This window comes from Ixodes scapularis, unplaced genomic scaffold (assembly GCF_016920785.2).
Source record: "Ixodes scapularis isolate PalLabHiFi unplaced genomic scaffold, ASM1692078v2 PGA_scaffold4__175_contigs__length_147842914, whole genome shotgun sequence".
Taxonomy (NCBI): Eukaryota; Metazoa; Arthropoda; class Arachnida; order Ixodida; family Ixodidae; genus Ixodes; species Ixodes scapularis.
The window spans coordinates 132,273,534-132,298,393 of NW_024609879.1; the positions used below are offsets into that span (position 1 = coordinate 132,273,534).

Here is a 24,860-nt window from a genome sequence, read left to right on the forward strand (position 1 = left end):
TTCGGAGCCTTTACAGATGGTGCAATTTCATAATGACACAGAAGAGTCGAAGTATTTGACTAGCTTTATGCAATCTCTTATATTCATAGTGGCCACTTGTGAAAGGGCTTATTTCTGCAACTTTGTCACGTGTCATTGGGAGGATCGCAGAAACAAATCGTTATGCAGGTACTCTGTCACTTGCCAAGTGTTAAATGAACTCTGAAGTGATTTTCGAAGTTCAGTTTTACCTATGGTTGTAACAAATGACTGAAGCGCAATATTGACTGAGTTCTAAATGCTAAGTTTTTAGAAAAGATTTGACTGTTTAAACCCCCTAGGCAGCCCAAAAAAAATTGAAATGAAATGTAATGAACTGTTTTTCACTGTCTTCTTGAACAGCACTTTTCATGTATGGAATAAATATTCTGAAATGGCAGGGTTTCAAAGCAATCAAGTTTGCAGTGGAGCCCTCAGAAGACAGTTTTATGACTCTGTCCAAGGTACAGTCGAGCCCGGTTATTTAGAATTATTGTTTATATCGAACAGTCCAAACGTCCCCTTGAAAATCACATGTCATAGTATAGGAGCATTGTTTTTCTGTACCACGCTGCCGGGGACACTTGATATAGCAACGAAGCACAGACTGGGTCGCTTCTACAGTGGTCGGATTGCGCAGGCGGCAAGCCCGTTGCGGAGCTGGCAGACCGCCAAGCTAGCATACGCGCACCGAGATACGCAGCACAAAAGCAGTTGTAAAAAAAAAAAAAAAGTATGACATAACAAAAAGGCGAACGCGGGCGCCTAGGGGGGTCGGGGAGTGCCCGCTGTTGGAACGGTAGCATGTGCGCGCTCTTTCCCCTAAAGGGCCGCCCACACTAGCGAGAAAACGCGCCCGGCGCGCCGATAAATCGGTTAAGCGGGATGATAAAGGGCGTGTCTCTGCACGCGCTCGTGGCGCTGACTGTGCTTTGGCGACATTTTGTTACTTGCCGCGATCGGCGTGCCACGCGCGTTTTCTCGCTAGTGTGGGCGGCCCTTAACACCGCTGTCGCTGCACCACTCCTCACCCCAAAATACAATAGGCAAATAAAAAGTCTTGCTCAAGTTGAGTGCGTCGACAACGGTTGAGCAATCGCACTTTGAACGACTTATCTTCGTTTAACTTTTCCATTCGCGGTTTTCGCTTTGCCCGTGTTTTCTTTTTTTGCTGCCTGAATTAAGTGAGGTTTCTTTTTTGTTACTTGCTTAACTTTATTTAATGGATTCTTTTTTATGCTGCTTTCTTTTTCCGTCTTTTTCATTTTTTAAATTATTTCCGTGTTTTGTTGCCGGCGCTGTGTGGAGGTGGCCAGGCGTAAACAATCGCAAACACCGCCGCGTAAACGCGGCGGCGTTTGTGATCTTCACAACTAAACTCTACTGTATTTAGCGGCTCTTAGAGGCTCTATTTGGTAAGGTCCCGTTTGTTGCAGCTTTCGGTATTAGCAGAGACGCGGAAATTTCAACTGGAGCTTAACATATTTTGTATATCAAATTATCTATTTTACGACCCCCTTTGAAATCGATATATCCGGGTTCGACTGTATTTGCAAGAGTAGCATCTTGTCCCTGTACCATAGTATCCCTAGAGATAGCCCATTTAAAAGCGAGAGCAAATCGGATGAAACTGAAAAGTGCAAACTCCGCTGTGCGATTAAGAAAAATTTTTTAAATGCTATTTTTGTATTTTGCGACTTGCCAAACATGTTTTCACGTTGAGGGGCAATGGGGGCATAGACAATTGTCTTTCCCAGTCAGCACTGTTTGCTTACCTCCCACCATAGCTAACTAACCCCATTTTGGTTGAGGTCCCACCATTGGCCATGGCACTGCCATTACTAGAACTCAACTATCCTTTGATATTTTAGCAAATAGCAAGCTTTTGGGGGTGGGGCTTCTTTTGTGATATTACAGTAGTCCTCGAGTGTGTGGAGGAAGCAATGCAAGGTCTTCAGAAGACTCAAGTTCCAATAAAATCCCACAGAGAAAGGTGCCTCGGACACCATTTATTCACCGTTAAGACCACCAGGTGTCAAGCCCCCAAGACTTCACTCTCCGACAGGTCTTGGAGGATTATTGTGCACAATGATGCAGCTCTTCAAAGGAACGGAATCAGCATTATCAGTTCTAGAAAAAACAATCCTCTGAAACAGGTTGGTCACATTGCTCAAGCGTTGCAAAGTTAAGGATGCCACAGGCAAGGGTCTGCCGCCACTTGTCTGCTGCACCTGCAATCTGTCCCCTGCATGTCTGGTAGGTGATAACCACTAGTTGCATCTGCTGGAGTTCCTCAACAGATTTCTTGCAGAAGTTCCTGCCAGGTGCTGGGTGTGTCGCCCACTAGGTACCGTCCGCTCTATGTGGTCATGCTAGTTGCGTTCCAGATATTATCTATAAGCTGTCCCCTACTAGTTAACTTCTGCCACTTGTCTGCTAGGTGTCGTCTGCCAGGCCGGCCAGCCGGCGAAGCGCACGTGCCGTGTCCTGCGTGCCCATTGGTCGGTACTCCTCCAGTGCCATGTGGAAGCTGGCGCGCCCGGAGGACAATGTTCGGAGCTCGTCCGCGTAATTGTCCAGCTCTGCAAGGGGTGCCTTCGCAGAGACAACACGCACGTCTCGCCGCTGTTGCACCTCTCCAATAGCTGCCCGTCGCCGGGAGAGGTCGTTCAGCACACGCCCCAGATAGCTTTCCGGAGTGCACACCTGCATGCGGGACACAACTTTGGTATAGTAAGACCTTCAACCCTTTGCAGATCACAATACAACTCCAGTAAGATCCAGAGCGAGTGCCCACTCAAAATTGGGGGGATAGCATGTAAAACGGGGATGAACGCCTTTTCAAGTCGACAATACATAAAGATACGTCTCGTGTATTTTCCAAATGTTACAAAATTGAGGGGTGGGCACTTATTGTTGAATGGGTGGTATCTTAAGGTGGGCTGTAGAAGAGTTTGTGTTGCTAAATGGCAGGTATTGAAATGGTGCATCTTATTTATGGGCATATACTGCCAGCATTTGATTGAATGCCAAGGCAGGATGACGGGCAAAGCAGACTTGCAGTACAACAAATGTAACTACCAAGCGGAGAAGTGCTTCAGAAGGGCGTGACTAAAACCAGATGCCATTTCTATAATGAACAGTTTCAGGAAGCTTATCCCAATCACCGATGGTATTTGGAAACAAAACAAATTTAGAGCCCTTCCACTTAAAGGGCAATTCCGAAGATTTCGGGATAATGAGTGATTTCGCATTAAAAAGTCCTAGTAAAAAACACTACGTCGTTTGCTTTACAAAAAATGTGATATTTATTTTAAATCTAATTTTAAACACGAGCGCAAATCGAAACCGAAACTTTGGCTCCGTCCGGCAACATTGGATTCGGGCCGCCAAGAACATGGCCATCACGTGGTACAAGATGTCACGTGATCCTCTACTCAACGACAAGCGGGATTGGGGCAGGCGTGTGCCAGGCGCAAGTGTCGTCTGCACCGCACTCTTCGCCACGTTTTGGAGTCTACGACATTCGACGATGTCAGTGCAACTGTGACATAAGTCTGCGCACATGGTGTCCGTAGTGTGGATGAAACTCTGAGAGACAATAATCACAAACGGTGAGACGACGACGGCGGTCGTGACGCGGAAGACGGTGGTAACTGCGAGAACACGGCGGGACGGCTTCAAAAAGCGCGCTGCGCAAGCGCGTTACGCCAATCACGTAGAGACCGCCGAGCGCCAAGAGGAAACAATGCTGATGTCATCCGCTATGCTCACCCGGAGAAGTAAAAACAAGCAAAAGGGGGCAATGGTGATGATGTTTAGCTCAATGTTGACTACGCCCATGCCGTTGCCTTGGTTTCGCCCGCTCAAGTTAGCCGATTTCGGCAACTTGGAGAGTTGCAAAGTTTGCTCGATTGTTCAAGAAACATTTAGACAGAACTGCATCGTAATATCTGACGTGTGGTCTTCCTAGGCGATACTGAAGAGGACTGCATTGTTTATTCAAAACCAAAAATGAAGCGGAGTTGCCCTTCAACGGGAAGATCGAGGACCAGCGAAGCTGTTATCTTTACGACGTCTAGGACGATGCCTAGGGGACAATGTCTGGGACGACCTCAAGGACGACTTCTTGGATGACCTTAAGGACGCAGCCTAGAGGACGACGCCTAGCACGACCTCAAGGACAAAGTCTAGAACGCCTAGTGAAATTCAGCCTTCCCACTCTGGTGAAAACCAGAGTGGAAAGGCTAAAAAGGTTGCCGACTTCGCTCATAGATGGCGGTAGCTGTCTGGAGTTTTGTGTCAACACGCCGCCGTGGACATGATAGTGGGAAAACTAGCCCTTAACATTTCCGCTGTAAAAGTTGTTTTGAATGAGTTTGATCAGTATCAAGGTCTAGTAGACCTACTGTCCCTTAAATGGGAACTTTGCACTAAGCATAAACATTTCTGTACCACACTGTCGAGGCTAGCATAGTTTCTGCAGTGCTCCACGCTGTCCAAGCTACTTGCACGACCGCGTGGCTTCATTTGGCATCTCCTTCATGCAAGAGCACAGGTAAATGAGATGCAGGATGAAGAGACGTGCTCTCGCAACAGTCCTACGAAAACTATGACAGTCTTTACAACGCAGCACAAAATGATTGACGCAGACTATAGGAACAACCAGAGAAGCAACCATGGCTGTCGATCAATGTACGGTGGGAGGCCATAAAAGCTGGCACAACCGAGCACATGGAGTGCTTCTGGCATGCGAACTAGCACAATTGGATGATACCAGATAGTGGCTCTCAAATGCAACGTCTTTCTCTCTCTCTCAACATCTTAAAGCACTGTTACCGCTCCGACCTGAACACTTTTTGCAACTCGCACTGCCACCCCCCACACTCGCACGTAAACCCTAAATTTTCACTATCCGCAAAACGGCGAGCAAACGGAAATACGTCGACGAGCATTGGTAGGCAAAAGAAACGAAACAACATGCACCAGACCTCGACGTGCATGACCGGTTCCAGTAGGACCACGGCAGCTTCCTTGAGTGCTCTGGCAAGACACTGAGAGGCGGCGGCCGTCACCATGGCAACGGATGTGCCGCGCGACACCTTGCACCAGTTGAGCTCCACCCCGGCGTTCACCACGGGAAAGCCGTGCAGGGGACCGTGTGCCAACGCCAGGGCGGCGCCATCTTCGAGGGCCTTGAGGTGCTGCTGCCAGAGTCGTGCCAGTCCGTTCTCCTCGGTTGCCAACACCTGCGTTTTCCGTACTTACAGTCTAGGCAGTTCGAAGTGGAGCAGCGGGACTACGGGGCGGTTCCACGAAACTGCTCCTCCCTTCTGGTAAGTCGCGTTGCGCCATGTTGACGAACAGTGTCCGCCACTTTTAGCATTAGTTTACACGCAGACGCGTAGTTATTGGTGTCATTTTTCGTGTTGATAAAACATGCAAGCATTGCGAGAGGCCCTTTCAACGACAGAATTCGGCAGTCGCAATCGGAGATGTATTTGGACCACAAAAACCCAAGCTTAAAGGGGCCCTCAAGAACTTTTTTACTGGTTTTTAATTTGCACCGAACCCGAGTGCACTGAACGCAGTAAATTAATGAAACATTTCTTTTCTCGAATTTTGCTTTATTCTAAAAGTTATAGGCAAATTAAAATCACAGAAACAAGCAAAAAATAACCTCCTTCATGACGTCCTTGGTCGCTTGAGTGGCCCTGAACTAGAGGAAGGGTAGTGAGCTGAGCGAGCGCTCACGGCTGCCGCACTCCTTGTCGATGGCTCGAGAGGACACTACTGAAGCATGTTCTGGGTAGGCTGAATGAAGTGGACAGCCAGGGTGGCTCGCATTGCATTTGTTGAGCAATTAAACACTAATTCGGCATGACACTTCACTGGCTACAAACGACAGCAAACACGGGGTAAAGATCAATTCAGAACGGGAGCCGCTTTGCGCTGCCATACCGCCAAACGGCCAAACTGCAAGTCAAACCTCCTCGCCGAAGGCTTTCGAAACGCTCGGAACCAATCGGATCCTCGAGCTCGTATATGACTGCAGCGCTGCCGCATACATCCGGGACCTTCCTACGCTCGCCGCTCGTTGGTGCCTAATCCCACTACACCTCTCTAGTATGCATTGCCTTTTCCACCACTTGGTGGCGGGTATGTCAACGGGTCATTACTTGTTTCCATACTTTATAAACCGCATCTGTTTTTTTTCTGATCTAAAATACTGAACAAAAACTACTTCTATAAATAACTGAAACGGTTTGCGCCACTTACATTTTGTATTTCGATTAAAAAGAAGCTTTTAGCGGCTCTCACAGTAGTAAGCCCAGGACCAAAGACTTCACATATCCTGCGCTTTCGGCAGCGGGTTGCCCCCGCAGTTGGAGGAGGTTCCCGCGTCGTCCGGTTCAAATATGATGCACTGATATTTAGTCACTCTCTCCGTGCCCGCTGGCTTGCCCAAACCCCAAGAGACTTGGAAACCGCAAAAAAGGTAGACGTTCAAATATGATTGCAGGGCCCTTTTAATATGCACTCGCACTAGCGTTCAAATTGCATCCGTAAAGCGGATCTGCTCGTTTTCATCGTCGAATGCGCACAAAATTGTATTGGATCTTTAAGCAACTGCATTTGCAACCACTCTGCGAAAACGGTCCAACCACTACAGTGAACATGGCATCGCTCCGGTTTGTTTCTGTTGCCCCGGCAGCATCTACCGGCGCCATTTTGGCTGCCGACGGGTCTACTTCTCGACCGCCGGCTTGTCTTAAGTCCAAATAAAAACCGGTACGTATGAAAATCGAGTACCAGACAACACTTCCTCGTGTCGCCGACTGCTCTGGCAGACACAATCGATCGTGGTGCAAAAAAAAAGAACTCGGCCGAACCTAGAAACACTTCCTCCGCACATAAAAAGACCTAAGACAAAAGTTCATTGAGACGGTGTCCGGCAAGATTTCGAGCTGGAAATTTGAACTGCTCTACACTCCGTCTCACGTTACGATAGAGTGCGGCGGACGCTACAAACTGTCCCAGCCGATTCGGTGCCATGAATGTATCGTGAAACTATGTGCCCCTGCGCGTCGCTGCATCCCGGAAAGTCGCACAATACTTGAGCGACATGGGATTGGCTTGGGTGGTTCGTAGCACCCTCTGTTTTATTATTGTAAAGTGCTATCAGTATACTAGACGTGTCGTCGGCGAGAGTACGGTGAACTTGTTTGTCATCGCTGACGACTTAAAAAACGCAGAGCCTGGCAAGTCCCGGGCATCCTGTTGCCGCTCTGCGGCCAGTGAGATGGCAGCATCAGCCGATAAGTTGCAAGACTGACCTGCTATTGCAGCAGGAGCCCAGCTCCTTCCTTAAAATTGCACTAAAGACGTTTTTGAGATAGTCTGTTCTTAGGGATAGCTTATCTTACGGACTTTAAGCATCCTGGAAATCCAAAAATTATGCTTTTGCAACGCCTATTTCCTTACTAAAAATGTGATCAAAGTTGCAACATGTTTCATGTCTAAAATGTCCATCTGTCTATCTAAAATGAGGAACAGCTCCTCCTTTGAGGGGTGTGAGCTTCAACCAATAAACTTGCAAAATAGTGCCCAGTTTAATTGCCAAAAATAATATAACAATGAGAAATATTTAAAACTGCCCAGCCAGCATACGGTCGCCATATCGCTAAAAAAAAGTCAAGAACATATTTTAAAAAATGCTCCATTTTATCTATCAATGTTCCATTTTCCCCGTGACCGTATGAAAAGGTTCCAATGAAGGATGCTAAAGTTGAGGCTTGGGCAAGTTGGTACATACTTCGGAATTAAAAACAGCGTGGAAATACGAGGACCAGACAAAGAAGTGACACGGGTGTAGCGATGACTGGAAGGACAAGGAACCCCCCTTCTTTATCTGAGGCTAATAAAGACAAAGAGTTATCTTTGTCTTTATTAGCGCTACGTCCGTGTCACCTCTTTGTCTGGTCCTCATCTTTCGGCGCTGTTTTTAATTCCGTAGTCCCAATGAAGCACACATAATTATCCAAAAGGCACAAAGGGCTCGAAATACCGTATTTATTAGAATAGAAGGCGAGGTTTTTTTTCCAAAATCCGTAGTCTCAAAGTCATACCCCGCCTTATATTCGAAGCTCAGTATAGCAATATGACGATTTTTTTTCTTTTTCTTGGGTCCTTCAACTGCCCCCTCGCCTTATAATCGTGACTGCCTTATATTCGAATAAATACGGTACCTAACCTACCCCCGATCTCCCTGCAATGCCTTCAGGCCCAAAGAGAAAATATAAATTAAACGAAACGAAATACCTTGTTTCATCTTGCAATGAACAACAGGACGCTGCGACCCATCCCAGTCAATTAAGGGCTGCGAACGTACTGCACGATACATGCCCCGCATATCACCGTGCCCCTTCCAATCAAGCGCGTAGCATCACCTGCAGTTCATCGTAAGGTCAAACAAAGCATAAAAATTTGTTTTGCCAGGGCGAGAACCATTTACAGGGCCCAGAGTGTACACACCGGACGTAATACAAGATTGTGATATAAGTCCCACGATTTGGATGCTCCATAGCACTCACATTTTGAAACATAACCCCTGCGTCCCAAGAAAATGACAGGTACTGACGATGTTGCTACGCTCGGCATCAACTGTTTTGTGCTACGTCGTCAATGCTAGCCTAGCTTCTGCAGCACTTCAATGCTGTTAAAGCTACGTGCACGAGTGCATGGCTTGATTTGGCGTCTCCTCCGCTCGAGCGCGCGTGCAAATGAGTTTTAGAAGACGAAGCCTCATTCCCTCGCAGCAGTGAGAGGCTGCAGTGTTGTGGAAGTTATGCTAGTTTTGACAATGTGAAGCGAAGTGGTTGATACCAAGTACAACGACAAGGAGACTCCACGAACCCGCAGCTGCCGAAAGGGACCGTCGGCCAGCACCAGTCGCATTTCCAGTTCAACGTGGTGTTTTGTTCCTCCGGTAGTACGGTCCAAAACGTGGCGAACAGGCACCGTGCTCTGATTGGTGGGAGCTTCACGGTAGGCCACCTACGAGCGGAATTCGAAACTACCGTGAAAATCGCTCACATTTCCTTTAAGGTCAGTACGAGTGCACATTTGCAACACGAATCGCACGCTCAGGAAGGTAACAGCAAAGGATGAACACACACAAACTTTAGTTCATGTTTGTCTGTCTTCTTTCATCACCTCCATCCAATGTGCGATCGTATCGCTGATATAGACCAATAGTGGTACTATGTAGGAGAAAATGAAAATACCCCATTTGAGGCTTAGATGAACGATGGCACTAGAGTATGATTCAAGCTACTACTATGGCGAAGGGACTCGAATGAAACGAGTAAATGCTCCAGAAATTAATCGACGAATAATACAGTCTAAGCTCATTATAACAGACGTTGATTTTGACCAAGATTTCGGTCTGTTGTGAAAGGGGTATGTTGTAAGCAGATATGAAGTTGAGTCAATGGTATGTAGAGGAAAACCAATTGAACTTCACAAATCGGTATGTTATATCCAAATGTCTGTTGTAAAGATGTCTGTTGTAATGAGCTTAGACTGTAAACGGACAAAATAATTAACAACAGCTTGACTACATACAAGGGGTGCTCTAGTTCTGTACAGGGAGATGGCAGAGGCTTCGAAGATGACAGGCACCGGCCACGTGATAAAACATACGTTAATGGGATGCTTAAGAGATTTGGGAAAATGTCCCTACGTAACTGGCTCAATCATGTGACCCTCCATGCTAATATGATAAGGTTCTAGCTAGAGCCACTATGGATAGGCTACGCCTGGACCCATATCAGCACTCTGTCCCCCGATTGTCTGGTGGGTGCCGTCATTTTGTTGCCTAGTGCAAAGTGGTTGCAACTGGTAATAGTTACAATTCGAAAATGTGACTTCGGGCGACTAGCAACAATGATTTTAAGCATGAAGATAGCTAAATTGTCGTTATATATGTACCTTATTCAGCCCGCACGTTACGTTCCCCGTTGCAAATATAACCATTATCTTTTTCATTACCTCTGCTAGCAGCCATGTACAAATACTCCATATCCTAGCGTACACGTTTGCGATTACAAGAGTTATAGCCCCTTCCCCTGGCAAATAGCGAGCGCTTGCCGAGCGGATTGTTTCTTTCACGAGATGAGAGCAATCTCTCCGTGTGCCGCTTGTAGATCTGGAGCCAGTGGGGCGCTCGCCGAGCGGCTCCGACCGCTCCGTGGAAAAGTGGCAAAGCGCGTCGAGCGGTCCGGAGTAGTTCTCCGCGCCGCCTTTTTCGGAGGAGTACGATCTGTAGTCGTCACTCGCAACGTTTCAGTTTCGTTATTGACATTCCCGCGGGGGGTGAAGGAGTTTCGCGGCTTTTTTGTTTCGATTGCTGGGTGAGCTCTCTTGGTGTGCTTGTTTTCGTTCCCCTCGTAATGACCGACTCGCCCGAGCACACTGCGGCGATGACATCGTTGCAGTTAATTTCTGGAGGTCTAATAAAACGCAGTGACAGCGACAAAGATATTAGCTTAGCTCCAGCTCGAGTGATGACGAGGCAGCCATTCTCAATGAAGTGTTTGCCTGGCTGGCGAAGAGGCCCAAGATAACGCGTTACGTCGAAGGCGTTGTGCATGCCTATTCGGATGAAAAGCTAGGTATGTTGTTTGTTCGTTTTGTGGTCTCTGTAATGTAATTGGAATAATAAGAAGACAACACGTCAAATACTCCGCAGATGGAAGTCGCCTTCAGAGATGACGATCGTTCTACAGCATACATAATTGCATTAAAATCATCTGGTGGGCTAGCTGGGTAAACATGACCGTCATCCTTGCCTATTTTTTAGTGATGCATACACGTTTGGTATTGCTTAATACCATCCTACGGCTCGTACAAGTACTTCTAGTTGTCTTCATCGGGCTTATATAACTGTAAGGAAAAATAAATTGTGTCTTAAAGTCGGAGTCACTGTTAATCAAGTAGTCACCAATCCATTTTTTTGTCAAAGCATAAAGTTCGGATCAGAACTTCATGCTTTCAGCAAGATAGCAATGGGAACCGAAACTGTTCAAAAGCGAGAGCAGACGCTCTGGAAGCGGGGGCGCTGGGAGCGTTACGCTTGATTTGCTCCGGAAGCGTGCCACTGGGATGGATCACGTGACCGATCGCTCACGGAGGCCAACCGCTAGCGTGCAGCGCTCGGCATTTGCTAGGGGAAGGGGCTATTAGCCATGCCCCCGCACGGCAAAACATTGGCCACCTAAGAAAAGCAACACAGACCATGCCGGAGAGCGAAGATGCCGGGAGCACGTACCTGCAGTGGCCCCAGGCTCGCTTCAACGCCGTACTCACGTAGGATGCGGTCCCGCGTGATCTCCAGATGCAGCCGCCCGAGGCCGCCCAGTACCTGCAGGCAGAGCAGAGACAGCCAAGGAATGCCGAGTTCACCAAACCGCTCGCAAATTAGTCCCACAAAATGACTATGGAGAGCTCTATTGGGGCGTGGAACGCGGCAGCACGAAGAGGCCTGGACCATACGGAATCACTAATAGATACGGCGAATCATTTTAATGCGCAGACAATTGGAAACGACTGGTGCGTTCAGCGTCCTATTCCACCCACTCGTCGAAAGTGGACGAAATGGCAACAACTGACGTCGCAAAAGTCGGAGCAGCGTGCCGTCGAATGCTGCAATCCTGACGGTTGGGCATAGAAGTTCTAGAAAAAAGGCACGAGGAACGCTAGTGTCTCTGCCGTCACGGCACACCCTGACTGCCGACGCTTTTGTAAACTGCCAAATTGGAAAGCGATCTGCAGCAGAACAGACGTCCGCCACACCTGCCACCGCCGCTGCGGCACCACCAGGGTCGCGGCTGTCAACATGCAGACACTTGTATGATGTCGTCGGGCGGAAAGAGAGAACCACTTTTTAGGATGCGGCAGTCACACCAGTCGGACACCCGTTCCAGACACCGCTGCCTACTCCAACTTTCCAACCGAGGCAGGATTACGCACTGGACGCATTATGCTAGAACCGGTGGCCGTCGCGTTAGGTTTCCAAGCGTGCCACTCGACATAGTGTCTGCTGAGACCGAAAATGCAGCCAGCCTGGTGACTGCTTTCTGCCGGGAACAGAGCGTGGAAAGAGAGATGGAAGACTGGGAAAAAAAAAAGCAGACCCAAAGTTAGGCATGTTCGTTTTGCCGGTACGCGTTCAAGTCGTTCCACTGCTCTTCAACTTGCCTTTTTTTCGTAGCGGGCACGACGCGGGCGTTTTCTTGCAAAACGAAGCTGAAAAAAAACTAGGTGCCAACGTTGCGAATGATATTCCTCTGATTCTTTGCATTTACTGTAGGCTGACTGAGAATCGAAGTCTACTGGGACCACAGATATCGGCTTACATTCCGGGGTGGCCGAAGTTTATGGGAAGTTGATGGATCTTTTCCTCTACATTTACAGCGATGACTCCTTTATATGGGTACCTGCCTTGTACCTGCGTTCCCTCAAATAATGGTCCATAATGCGAGTTTCCCATAATAACTATGGGCAGGGGAGGGGGGGGGGGGGGGCTAGCGGCCTCGTCAGGGGGCTTTTTTTGCCTTCTTTTGCTGCAGCCCCCCAGACATATGTATCGCACATGTATGTCTGAAATAAACTATTCTATTCTATTCTGACGAAACAAAAATGCATGTAGCTCGTCCCTGAAAATTCTGTCTATATATGTCGAAGTATCCATATTAACGGGTCCGTATTAGAGAGACATGACTCTATTATACCGGGTATTTCAGTGAAGAAATTGAAACATTCCTACCAATAGGGTAGAGGAGAAAAGAAGATAACTTTCAGCCTTTTCACTCCGGTGAAGAAGGAAGACAAGCGAAGCTGTACTATGATGGGGTGACCTCAAAGACGACTTCTTGGACGACCTCAAGGGCGACGCCTAAAACACGAACTCTGGGACGACCCTCAGAACGACCTCCAGGATGATGTCTAGGATGACCTAAAGGACAATGCCTAGGATGGCCTCAGAGACGACGTCTAGGACGACCTCAAGGACGACTTGTAGTACGATGCCTAGAGACATTCAGCCTTTCCACTCCGGTGAAAACCAGAGTGGAAAGGCCTGGAGAGCTACTGCCATCTACGAGCGACGGTGGCAATTAGACAACCGGCAAGCCGGTTGTCTGGTTGCCGCCGTCACTCATAGATGGCAGCAGCTCTCCAGAGTTTTGTGTCGAGATATATTTGTCCACGGACACGAAACTGGGGAAACTAGCCCTTAACAGCCCCGTAGTAAAACTCTTTTTGGGAACAAACCGCCAGTCACATCAAACTTTGGGGATTGCAAATATCCCACTAATTAGCTAAATAATGAACTAAGGTTTTCTAGTGAACCAACTATACTCGTATTCACCTCAAGATCCGCAGTAAAAAGAAGTCTAGCTTCTTGTGGAGCATTACGGATTCACTCCTCTGGAGAGTGAATTAAGGTACATGGGTGAATTTAATATTAGCTTGCCGTCATTTTATCACGACGTAAACGTTTTAAACGCCAAAGGCATCAGTTCTTTTTCGGATAACTAAATCTTGTAAGAAGTACCTCATGCAGCCTATGAATAATGTGCATAACTCCCCTCTTTCCTTGGTGGGATCACGTGTACAGAAGCCCGCTGAACATCATAAAAAACCTCTTAGTATCAGTCAAGTTTATCAAGACTCATTTAGAGAATTTTAGGAAGTACAGTATGTGTGAGGCAGGGGGGTGCTCTAAAGTTACCATTTGTGCAGCAGGCACAAGGTTGGCAATGCGAAAAAGCGGATGGTATCTTTACCACACCAGCACACTTCAAGTCTTCCTCAAATTGACTTTTTATGACGAGTATTTTTTATGACGGTCAGCAAGTTTCTAGTAGGAACCATATGCATATTTCCACTAATTAAAAAGTTAATTATTTAGTTCATTAGTATGTTTTTGCAATTCCCAAAGTCCGCCATGGCTAACAATGTGTACTCAAAACATTTTTTAAATTACCTCATTGGCAGAAATTTTTTAAGGTCTTTGCTAAAACACCCCGTATATGTGAACTCTAATTTATGGGCAAAAACTGAGTCGCCTTCCAGCACGAGTGGGTACAGCAATTAACTGACCATCTGTGCCGTGTCAGAGCAGTGGGTAACCTTGAGAGCCGGGTCCTCTCGGGACAGGCAAGCGAGAGCACTCTCCATGGCCCCCTGAAGCCGCATCGAAGGAGCTTCCACGCTGCAGAGCACCACGGGCTCGGGAACCTGCATGGCTGCACGTCTTCCGGCCGGACCTACAGGGTGCAGTCGGTATTTGAGAACAAACACATAAGTAAAGCCAACGTCACGTCTGCACCAATAGCATCGCGCAATGCACATACCCTCGAGAGCTGCTTTCATTGCGTCTCCGCTCGCGCAGGGGACTGCCTTCGACGGCGCATTGCACCGCGCTCGTAAGCATCGTTACGAGCCTTTGAAAACGTTATATGCATTGCGAAGGCCAATCTCCAACCCTGCTCGTTTCGGTCTGAAAGGGCATGGTACCGGCGAGCTGCCGTGTATCCCTACTGCGCAGTGCACCTTAAATACCCCAGGCCGTGATCACTGACAAGATGAGAAAAGCAGAGAGGCTTTCGAGTTGTCCCACTACCAGCACGAGCTTCTTATCTTCAATAATGCTTCGGCGTCTTGTGAACTTGGGGCGTGCATGCGCAGCTAAAGTATGATGAAAGGCAACGAGTGCATGCTGCAGGCCGGGTATCCAAAAGCAATGCGCCGTTGTTCTCATCATGTCAGCGACTATAGCAGCAGTACCGCCTGGTCAGCCCCAATGAGACACCAGACGCCCGCTGGGGCCCACTAACTTCCTGCTGTCCAAACAAGTGCACAACAAAGAGAATTGGGGGACGATCACCCGGCATGATGGATTAAGACAGCGGCAGCCTTTTTAGTTTATTTTCGTTTATGCTCATGCCGTCGAGAAAGCGGGAGACGTGCCACTGACAGCAGCCGCTCTGATTATTTTCGCTCATGCTCACACTGTCGCCAAATTTAGCGGGGAAACTGGATCGGTGCGTAGGTCACGTGACGTAAATTTTTCTGCTAAATTTAGCAGGGAAGCTGTTTCTGTGTGTGGGTTCCGTGGCGTCGTGTCTCGCAACCTCGATTTTTGCCGCCAATTTAGCTGGTCGCTTTACATCAATTTTTTCGCTAAATATGGCAGGGAAACTGAATTTGTTTACGCTCACGCCGTCGCGAAGCCAGGGGGACGGGATCGTAACAGCTGCCGCTGTACAAAACACTAAAAATTGCGGACGCCGAAATGAGAGGGACGCTGAACCCAAACTTGCCAGCCAGCGCAGCGGCGGCCGAAGAGGCGCTGTTCACCAGGAGGTCCCCCGTAACGCTGTGCTGCAGTCCAGCCACGGCCAGCACGTCGCCCGCGCCAGCCTCCTTGACCGTGCGGTATTCGTCCGCCGTCACTTCGACCAGTTCGCCTGCCTTCTCGGATATGTCGCGAGTGGCGTTGTACAGACGCTGGCCCGACGTCAGGCGTCCAGAGTACAGGCGCACAAACGTCAGCGGGCCCTTGAACTGCATCGGGACGGGCGGGCGCAGGAAAGAAGGACGGACTCCGTTGGTTCAGCAACGCAGGAGACGCCGCTTAAAGAAGCCATGCAACGATTTTTGTACTTTGCACAAACACTGCTTAGAACGAATAGCTGACCGTTAATGAACTAAGAAACACGCGATCGTTTTTCACCAGATGCAATAGAAGTCACAAAAAAGATTTAAAAGACGAGCAGCTTAAGATAACGTTTTGAGCGCCTCCAAACCACTCTCAACTTTTCCACCGTCTTCCGAGTCACGTGTGCAGTGACGCTCACTGGGGACGCTGAGAATCCAACCGGGTTTTCTTTCAGAGCCTCCAGCATGTGTGACTAATGCTTGTGATTCCCATGGCAACCTTGAAGGTTGGTTTCAGTGATGTAGAGAAAGGGAGAGAAGGGGGGGGCAAAGCGGTTGCCTTTACAAAAGGAAGCTCGACCAACTTAGGTTCACAACAGGGTGAGGCTCAAGGGAGGAATAGTTCTTTTTCACCTCTGGCAGATGGCACCACTAAAATTAAATATCTAGTACAACTTTGTTTGTCTTTCTATTCAACTGCAATTTAAAGTGCCGACACAGATTGTAGATGAAGGGCAGAAGCTGCACCTTCGCTATTACTCTTCTACCACGCCAAGACATATCACGAGCATCTTATGAAACCATACCAGGAAGAAAGCCGGATGTCTCTACCTTAGTATGGACCACCTTGAACGCGAGTGCTGCCAGCCGATCCTTCCGGTCATCCGCAACCAGAGGCCCAGGCAAGAAGTCCACCACGGCATCGAGCAGCGGCTGCACTGCCGTGTTCTTGTAGGCACTTCCGCAGAGCACCGGAACGGCCACGCCTGCCACCGTAGCCCTCCTCACCGCCGACAGCAGTTCCGGACCTGTTGGAGACTTGTCCCTCAAAAGGAACTCGTCTGCAAAAAGGTCGTCGGCTTCGGCTATGGCTTCGGCTAGGACTTGCCGGTGACGAAGCGCTTTCGCGTGCAGGTTTGTCCCATGCGCGATGGGAGAGCGGCTGAAGATGCGGCCGCGTTGAGAGTCGGACGGCCAGACGAGGATTTCGAGCGAGGCGAGGTCGACGACCCCTGCGAACTTGTCGTCTGCTCTTACTGGAAGCTGGAGAACGAGGGGTAAGGAGGAGAGCTTGGAGCGGATGTCTGCCACGCAGGCGTCAAAGTCCGCCGCAGACTTGTCCATCTTGTTGACAAAGACGAGTCGGGGCAGGCTGTGGCGGTGGGCCTGCTCCCAGACGGACAGCGTCTGCGCCTGGACGCCCTCCGAACCATCCAGCACCGTGATTGCACCGTCAAGAACCCTCAAGGAACGTTCGACCTGTAGATGAAACAGCCAAAAACGGATTAACGAGCGTTGGAGTGGAGGAAAGAAAGCTTGAGACTGCAAAACATTCCACATGAAAAGGGACAGCATAGGAGGGATTAAAACGATTATGACCTTTAAAGGGATACTTCAACGAAATTTGAAATATTCCCGTCGTGTTCAAAAATAGGTTGAATATGATCCACAATATCCGTAAATGACAATCGCACTATTGTATTTTGAGCCTGGTGGCTGCATTTTTCATTATAAACGGCCCACTCTAGCAAGCGCTCGGAGAAGGCCCAGCGGAAACCACGTGACACCCAACGCAATCGTGACGTAGGTCGTCTCAGGACAAGTAAAGCTACGACGAGGCCGACATCGAGAGGATGGCCTAGTCGTTCCAGCCACCGAAGCGGCTACTTTTGTACGAATTTTGAGTGACAGATTAATTTTTTATAATCTTGTAAGGGGACAATAGTGACTTCCGCGACACACAAAAGGCATTCTCGGGAAGAGGGGAGTTCCTCGTGCCCCTCTTCTCTCGTCATGGCCGGAGGCGAGACAACCTCCGTCACTACCTGTCAAGGTTCCTAGACGGGCATTACAAGTGAGGCGTTAGCGACATCCACCAGGTGCTCTTTGCTAATTGTTTAATTCGTTTTAAAATTCCTTTTCGTGACTTTTTAAACAAGATATCGGTATGTTCGATGTGATGCCGCTCCTTTGAACACATATAGACCAAAAAATGAGCGCCGAAATTTCGTTGTAGTATCCCTTTAAATCAGTTCCAACTAGGAACAAGCCTCTGAATACTGCAAAGCTTAAAGTGCGCCCATACTTTTTTTGCCCAATGTTTTTTTGGGTTGTTACATGCCCCACATAAAACAATATTTAAAAATGTAGAAAAATAAAAAGCTGATTTATGATGGCAATTGCATTCAAGGTGCACCGCATTGGTAATTTGACGACAGGTGTTTTAGATGGATGTGAGGTTGGTGTAGTTGTACAACAGCGAATCTTATTTCTGTAGGGCATCTTTGGGTGAAGTCTTGCCCAAACATCTAGCTAATCAACAAGAAGTGTGAACAAAAGTTTCGCAAAAAAAAAAAAGCCGGCGATGGTGAAGAACGCTCGCGGGCTTTACCTCGACGCTGAAGTCCACGTGCCCCGGGGTGTCGACCAGGTTGATCCTGTGCCCGCGCCACGGGAACGTCACCGTCGCCGCCGTGATGCTGATGCCACGCTCCCGCTCCTGCGGCAAGCAGTCCGTCACGGTGTCTCCGTCGTGAACTTCGCCCATGGACCGGGTCAGGCCACTGTAGAACAGGATCCGCTCCGTGACAGTCGTCTTGCCGGCGTCGACGTGCGCCACGATCCCGATGTTGCGAATCTTCCGAGCGTCGCTCTGGTCGGTAGTGGACGCAGGCTCGCCGGTTGTGGTCGCAAACAGCCGTTTTAAGTTCCACCACCGGCGAACAGCCCAGCCGGCCTTCGCCGGCTTTCGGAAGATTCTCGCCGGCATGAATCCGAAAAATGTTACCTATCTCTCTTTCGATTCCAGTCTCAGCTATGCATAGATCGCGCCATGAACGGGGTATTTCGATTCACACTTTAAACAGTAACAACGCGACCGCTGTCAAGCAGCCTACAGAATCGAGCGAATCGAGAAAGGCATCATGCGCGCCGCCATTGTATCTGTCTTCGGCTACTTCTTTGGCTACGTTTGAAAAATATGTAATCTAGGTGGCGCTAAATATCGTACTCTTTCGTGAAGGCAAAGTTTTTCTTTTTGATTTTAGAATATCAATTTCGGTTACATTAGAAACGCCTGACTACGTTGTACAAAATGAATGCACTATATTGTTTAGATTGTTTTTATTTATTTCGTAAATTACATTTCAGCGCTGGACGTGTTGCGCCGTCTAGATGGTTCGAATGGCGGTTGGTGGCGCCGCGGGGGCTTCGAGAGTTTCTTTTCTTTCTTTGCACGTGTATCCGTGGGACGCACCAACCAGCCAGCATCCGCTTCTAGCCATTTTATTAGCCTTCATTTGCCTGAAAACCGATCAATAATGACAAAACTGAACCGCTTCGTCAGCTCGTCCAGGAGGAAGAGCCGGAAGAGGCATTTCAACGCCCCGTCCCATATTCGTAGGAAGATGATGAGTTCGCCACTTTCCAAAGACCTCCGGCAAAAGTACAACGTGCGCAGCATGCCCATCCGGAAAGACGACGAGGTTCAGGTGGTTCGAGGACATCACAAGAGCCAGCAGGTAAGCGAGGAAGCCACTAGTAACAAACGCTTGGAGACGGCCGGCCCATATGCCTCGGTTGCACCGCCGGTCATGGTCGGTAGCCGAAGAAATATGGCGGAACCGACGTGACCGGTGTTGCCAACTGCCTCGCGGTGGTGCTGACTTGTCCCTAGAATGATCCCAAAAATATCCTTAGACCAGGAGAAAGCATCCCTAACTTAGTATGAAGTAGTGATGGGACGAATCACCCGAGATTCGGATTCGGACAGATTCGGAAATTTCCGAACTTCCCGCGACGAATATTCGGCAGATTCGGAGATTCGTCCGAATCGTCGCTGGTTGCAGGCGGCAGCATGAACCTTGTCGTAAACCTCGCGAATGCGGTCAGTTGTGCTTTTCTAGCTACTGTTACTGCATATAAACAGAATTCGTCTTGTTCATTTCAACGTATGGTATGTACTGTACTGTCATTCTAGACCCTGGCACGCGCCCAGGTCCAGCTGAGCTGATCGGTGTGGTTGACGTAGGCCTAACCAATGCACGGTCTCGCTTTCTGTGCGGTTTCGCGGTGATCGGTAAAATGTAGCGAAACGCTGTGTATTATACGTAATGTGGCGCAACGAAAAATAAATATATATTCAGCCAAGGAAATGATTCGTCTCCTCTAGAGCTCCGTATGTCTGTACCTGTAAGTCGCGAGAGCGAGATACCGGTGGCAAAGAAAAACGTCGCACTGCCGTTTCTCCGTTTTCGGCAGCAAGTTTTGTATACGTGAACTTTATTTGACGAAAAAGAAACACAATATAGGGGTGTCCAACGCAACTTCGTTGTTCGGAAACAGACACTAACTAAATCGGATAGCATGCATTAACGAAGTTTCAGATTGTTTCCCGTGTTCCGATAGCAATACCTCAGTCAGTGGATAATAATCGAATCGAACATACTCACTTGTGTGGTGTGTGCCACACTGACAGTAATTATCGGCACGAAATGTGTCTGTACCGAACAGCACTTACGGCATCGATCTCTTGCGGCGATGAAAACATGCGCTTGTATTTCCACGTGCGTGCATCAAGCATGCCTATTTGGGTCGTAATCCAGAACCGAAACCAACTTTCCTGCGATGTCTGGCTACCGTTCTCGATAAACATCCAAAATAATATAAACAAGGTGGAACATTTTATTTATTACTGTGATATTATATTACAATAATCTTTTGTGTACTTTGTAGAATTTAGTGAATTTAATATCACAAAAAGTTGAAACACACATCAACGTGATTTAGCAACCATGGCAACGCTCCGAATCTTTCCGAACTTTTCCGAATCGCTTGAGATTCGGCTACTTTTCCGAATCTTTCCGAATCTGCAGATTCGGCTCCGAATCTCGATTCGGATAAAGATTCGTCCCATCACTAGTATGAAGTGGTTGATTTTGTGAACGCTTGGTCTACCTCTAGCTCTCTTCGAACTTGTGCTTTTGGGCGCATGCCTTGCGTGGCAAAATTCGACTGCCCCACCGGGTCGATAACTTCTCTGTGTGGGGTGTTTTGCGAGTGAACTAAACTGATCAACGGGGTGCAATTAAAACTTTACGCAAAGAAAAGCGGAAACAACCAGTCTGGTTTACGCTGCCACTCACAGATGGAACCAGATGAAACGAAAGCGTAAAGGTTTTTTCCGAGATGATAATAATAATAACCTTTATTGAACCCTGGACGGTTGCAGCACCACAGAAAGGCCGTTGGCCCAAACCCGAGGCCTATGGTGCCCCACTACTAGAAATAATCGCAAGCAGATCCTATCAGGTTCGAGCGCGTGTGGTGCCATCTCAAGAGCAGTGTGAACTACTATAAACGACTTAATTTTCGCGGATCACCTACAATCCGCGAAAAATAGGTCCCGCGAACAATTCCGGTGAAATCTGAACACAATGTCGCGAAAATTGGAACCCGCGAATTATTCCAAAAGTTCAAATTTGTCCTAAATCATGAAATATTGAGCCTGCAAAAAATATGTCAATTACAGTATTCTTCGTTTCATAATAACTTGGCGAACTTTGGAGGCTGCGGCTGCAGCCTTATCGACCTAATAAGAGCGCCGGAGCAATGCACGTGGCAGCACTCCATGTGTCGAAGCCACAGAGCCCTCCTTACGGCCACAGCAACAACGCCATCCGCGATTAAAAGTAATTCTAGGCTTTGTTTTTATTTTAGTAATGTTGCGGTCAGACTCTTCTGACCACAACACCACATGACATGGAAGAAGGACGAAGGCATGTTACTTTTCTACGGTACATTGTACAGATCAACAGTTGCCCGAGAAAAAACGACTTTCGAACGATGTTTGAACCATCGCAGCCGTGTAATCCACCGCTTCCACTTAAAATATTGCCCTGGCATCAGCATTTGCCACAGATTCGTGGCTAAATTGAGTGTTTGGTTGTCTCAGGAACTGTTCCCGAAGAGATCGCTACTCTAACAGACGACAATGCTGCGGCGGTGTACGTTCGTTTAAATTGGTTGGTTTCACAGCAGACGACTCTTGGCCAGCAGATTACACCCAGTTTTTCCCTGCCTCGCATTTGGCTCAGCGACACAAACGCTCCCGTGACGTGGTGTCACGTGCCTCGCTCAGACGCCCTTTATTGGGTCGCAAGAGCCGTAGCCTCCGAAGTTCGCCAAGTTATCGTGAAACGGAGTATAGACTAGCTGTTTCCTTTCTTCCCCCTCTGCATAGGATTAACATTTTCTTTTTTTTCTTGCATTTTATTATAGAAATTTACACTTCTGAAAACTGACCATAATAAATGGGCCACCTAAAGACACCTTTGTGAAAAGTATCATTGCACTCCGTTTGTCAGATTACTTATTTATGCTGCAAACGAAATTGATGTCAACTAAAAGACATCAGGACATCAAAAGACTCTTGTTAACAATTGGATACTGTCAATAAAGCAAACATAAAACTGATATAAAAAAAAGCAAGAAAAGCTGCATATGGCGTCCACTGGGGACCCAAGGGAATCCTAGGCGTGCTTCCCCCACAAGTGTAATGCGTCCTCTCGGCTTTTTGAAAAACTAGTCTAATGTCTGTTGGGCGACATTTCCATTGGCGAGTGACAAATGCAAAGCTCGCTGTTGATTGGGCGGGACGGCATTGTCAAGGGGCAAAGCACGGCTATTGAGAAGAGGACCTCAGTATTTTCCACTTCGCGAGGTCGAGGGTGACAGCAAGGCACAAGTGTAACTGCAACAGAAAACGTCTTCATGTGGGACAGCATTAGGACGAGGCAATCGTTGCTTACCCGAATTGCCGAGCAGCCAATCCCGACAGCGAGATTTGGCTAGGGTGCCACGTTTCACAGATGAATAAGTACTGCTTTGAAGACATATCGGAGCATCCTTTATTTATTTATTAAAGGCAGCAAAGAAGCAGGCAGAGTCCGGAGAGGCAGCACACATATGCGCCGCTCGATCATCTCGCGCAGCATGCTGCGGTGCAGAAAGCACTTGCACGTTGCCCCACAGAAACCACCTCAAAAAGCGCTCGTACCACTACGATTTGGTGATTCAACGCGAGTCATGGAAGAGTAGCAAACCCACGAAGGGAAGCCATTGGTGTTGACGAAGTGTGTTGACTGCACTTGTGACATTGCTAGGCCTAGTGGCCCGATGAATCGGGCACACTGAACACTTCAGTGATGACCGTTAGACTTTCCCATTGTCACACAGAAAGTGCTAGACAAAAGCGCATACTGTCACGGCTTTGTTACATAAACGAGGGTGGATATAGAGCTTGAAAATCATTGCGAACCCGGCATCGCATCGCCACCCGCGCTCGCTGCTATCTTGAAAAAAGGCAGTTCATCAAGCCATCACGCCAGTTTAAATACAAAAAACAATTGGCTGGCAGAGTCCCCTGGAGGGGCATGTGCCACTGGGCTCTTAGCTTGTTACCACCTATAGCATTTCTAAACAAAACCTCCATTGGTTCTGCAGACGTTTCCACAAACAATTAAGCTGATGTGTTTTGCTTTTTCTCAGTCTTGTTTCCCTATATTTCGTCCTCTTTTTTGCGAGAAGAATCGTGAGGAGTATGGTATTTTGGGCAGAATCCTGGCTTTCGAAAATCGCAAGATTTTGTTAAATGTCTCTAAATCCCTAAATGAAAGGAAACTTCCCTAGATCTAGGGATAGTACCTTATTGCCAACATCACACTTGGCTGTCTTGGCTTGGCTGTGAGTGTTGGCCAATATCTGAGCACCTGCAATCTTCGTTATTAGCTGCCTGAGCTGGCTTAACCAATTCACACTAAAACTTTAGCAAAGTTTTGTCAGAGCAGAATTTTGTGAAATTTTACTTATTGGACTGTGTTACCAGACCTTTTCTTAAACCTAGTTTTGTATAAAAGCCTTTGTACAATATAAAAAAGCCTTTTTGTTTACACAGTGTCATACTGAATATCCAAGTTTTTAATGTTTTAATTTGCATTTGAATGCATTGTCAACTAAATCATTTTTTTTTTTTTTTTTGCATTTCATTTGTGCAATGTAAAGATAAGCACCATTATTTACTGTCTGCGCTGGTGCCCGAGATCAGCATCTTTGACCACATACCAGCGTGGTGATATGCACTCATTTCTTGGGTCATGAAAACTGCTTAGCTTTGAATACAGCTTTTCACTTTTTATTAAAAAGGTATAGGGAAAAGTGAAGATTGCCTGTGACAACTTTTGTGCTGTCATACCTCTCCTGCTCGATTGCCCACTTGACATGGACGCCTGGGAGGATTGCCATATTTTCCGCAAAAGCCGATTACAGCCGAAAAAGAAAAAGGAAAAAAAGATTTCCTCGGTGGTTTACACCCGGTGCAGACCACCCAAGGGACTCGGTGGCCGAGTAGGTTTGTGCACCGCAGCTTGTAGCACAAATAGCGAAAGCTTGCGCTACAGAACCCAGAAATTCAGGGTTCAATCCCCAGTCCTGCCGGTTTTGATCTGGAGGAGCATCGTTCCTGGCGTGCGGTCGTGTATCACTAGTGTATGGTGCACTTTAAAGACCCCAGGCTGGCGGGGGTACCACACTGGCTAAATTCCTCATCTGCAGCATAAACCACTGTTGTCGCACCTCAAAAGCAGACCACGAACGTGAAATTTGGTTCGGTGTGGTGGGCTTGATGAGAGGAAGTGGCTGACACAGATGAACACTGTTTCAGGTCGGCAAAGTGGTCCAGGTGTACCGCAAGAAGTTCCTGGTCCACATCGAGCGCATCCAGCGCGAGAAGGCCAACGGCGCGTCGGTGCCCGTGGGAATCCACCCGTCCAAGGTCTTGATCGTCAAGCTCAAAATGGACAGGGACCGCAAGAAGATCCTCGAACGCCGCGGACTGGGGCGCCAACTCAAGGACAAGGCAATGAAGGGCAAGCACACAGAGGAGAGCGTTGCCATGGAATCATGAGTTGCAGAGAGACGCCCACAGTAAAAATCCGGTTCAGACGCCAGGCTGTGTCGTGTGTGTCATTTTGACTTCAGTTCCTGTATGGGCTCCCTACGGGAGCCAGAGTTGCGCGTCTGTTTTCCACGTGCCACCGCGCCGCTATTTGATGACGTGA

General features: G+C 48.1%; 2 protein-coding genes across 2 annotated transcripts; one reads left to right on the plus strand and one right to left on the minus strand.

Moving 5' to 3' along the window:
- Positions 1-1,992: 1,992 nt before the first annotated feature.
- LOC115308325 (ribosome-releasing factor 2, mitochondrial) lies at positions 1,993-18,707 on the minus strand. Its single transcript, XM_029966206.4, has 8 exons — positions 18,137-18,707; positions 16,357-17,004; positions 15,408-15,651; positions 14,185-14,351; positions 11,351-11,443; positions 8,935-9,075; positions 5,010-5,267; positions 1,993-2,724 (listed from the first exon to the last, which is right to left on the minus strand). The coding sequence occupies exons 1-8, from the start codon at positions 18,512-18,514 to the stop codon at positions 2,455-2,457; spliced, it is 2,199 nt and encodes a 732-aa protein (XP_029822066.3). The 5' UTR covers positions 18,515-18,707; the 3' UTR covers positions 1,993-2,454.
- A 200-nt stretch (positions 18,708-18,907) lies between these two features.
- LOC8042887 (60S ribosomal protein L26) lies at positions 18,908-24,749 on the plus strand. The gene is made up of 2 exons (XM_029969934.2): positions 18,908-19,265; positions 24,464-24,749. The coding sequence occupies exons 1-2, from the start codon at positions 19,065-19,067 to the stop codon at positions 24,704-24,706; spliced, it is 444 nt and encodes a 147-aa protein (XP_029825794.1). The 5' UTR covers positions 18,908-19,064; the 3' UTR covers positions 24,707-24,749.
- Positions 24,750-24,860: the final 111 nt, after the last annotated feature.

Coding starts and splice junctions, on each gene's coding strand:
- LOC8042887 (XM_029969934.2), top strand. CDS start 19,065: ATGACAAAACTGAACCGCTTCGTCAGCTCGTCCAGGAGGAAGAGCCGG. Junction 19,266..24,463: donor GACATCACAAGAGCCAGCAG/GTAAGCGAGGAA, acceptor ACACTGTTTCAG/GTCGGCAAAGTGGTCCAGGT.
- LOC115308325 (XM_029966206.4), bottom strand. CDS start 18,514: ATGCCGGCGAGAATCTTCCGAAAGCCGGCGAAGGCCGGCTGGGCTGTT. Junction 14,352..15,407: donor GGCCGCCGCTGCGCTGGCTG/GCAAGTTTGGGT, acceptor TGCACCCTGTAG/GTCCGGCCGGAAGACGTGCA. Junction 9,076..11,350: donor CGAGCCTGGGGCCACTGCAG/GTACGTGCTCCC, acceptor TTCCGCTCGTAG/GTGGCCTACCGTGAAGCTCC.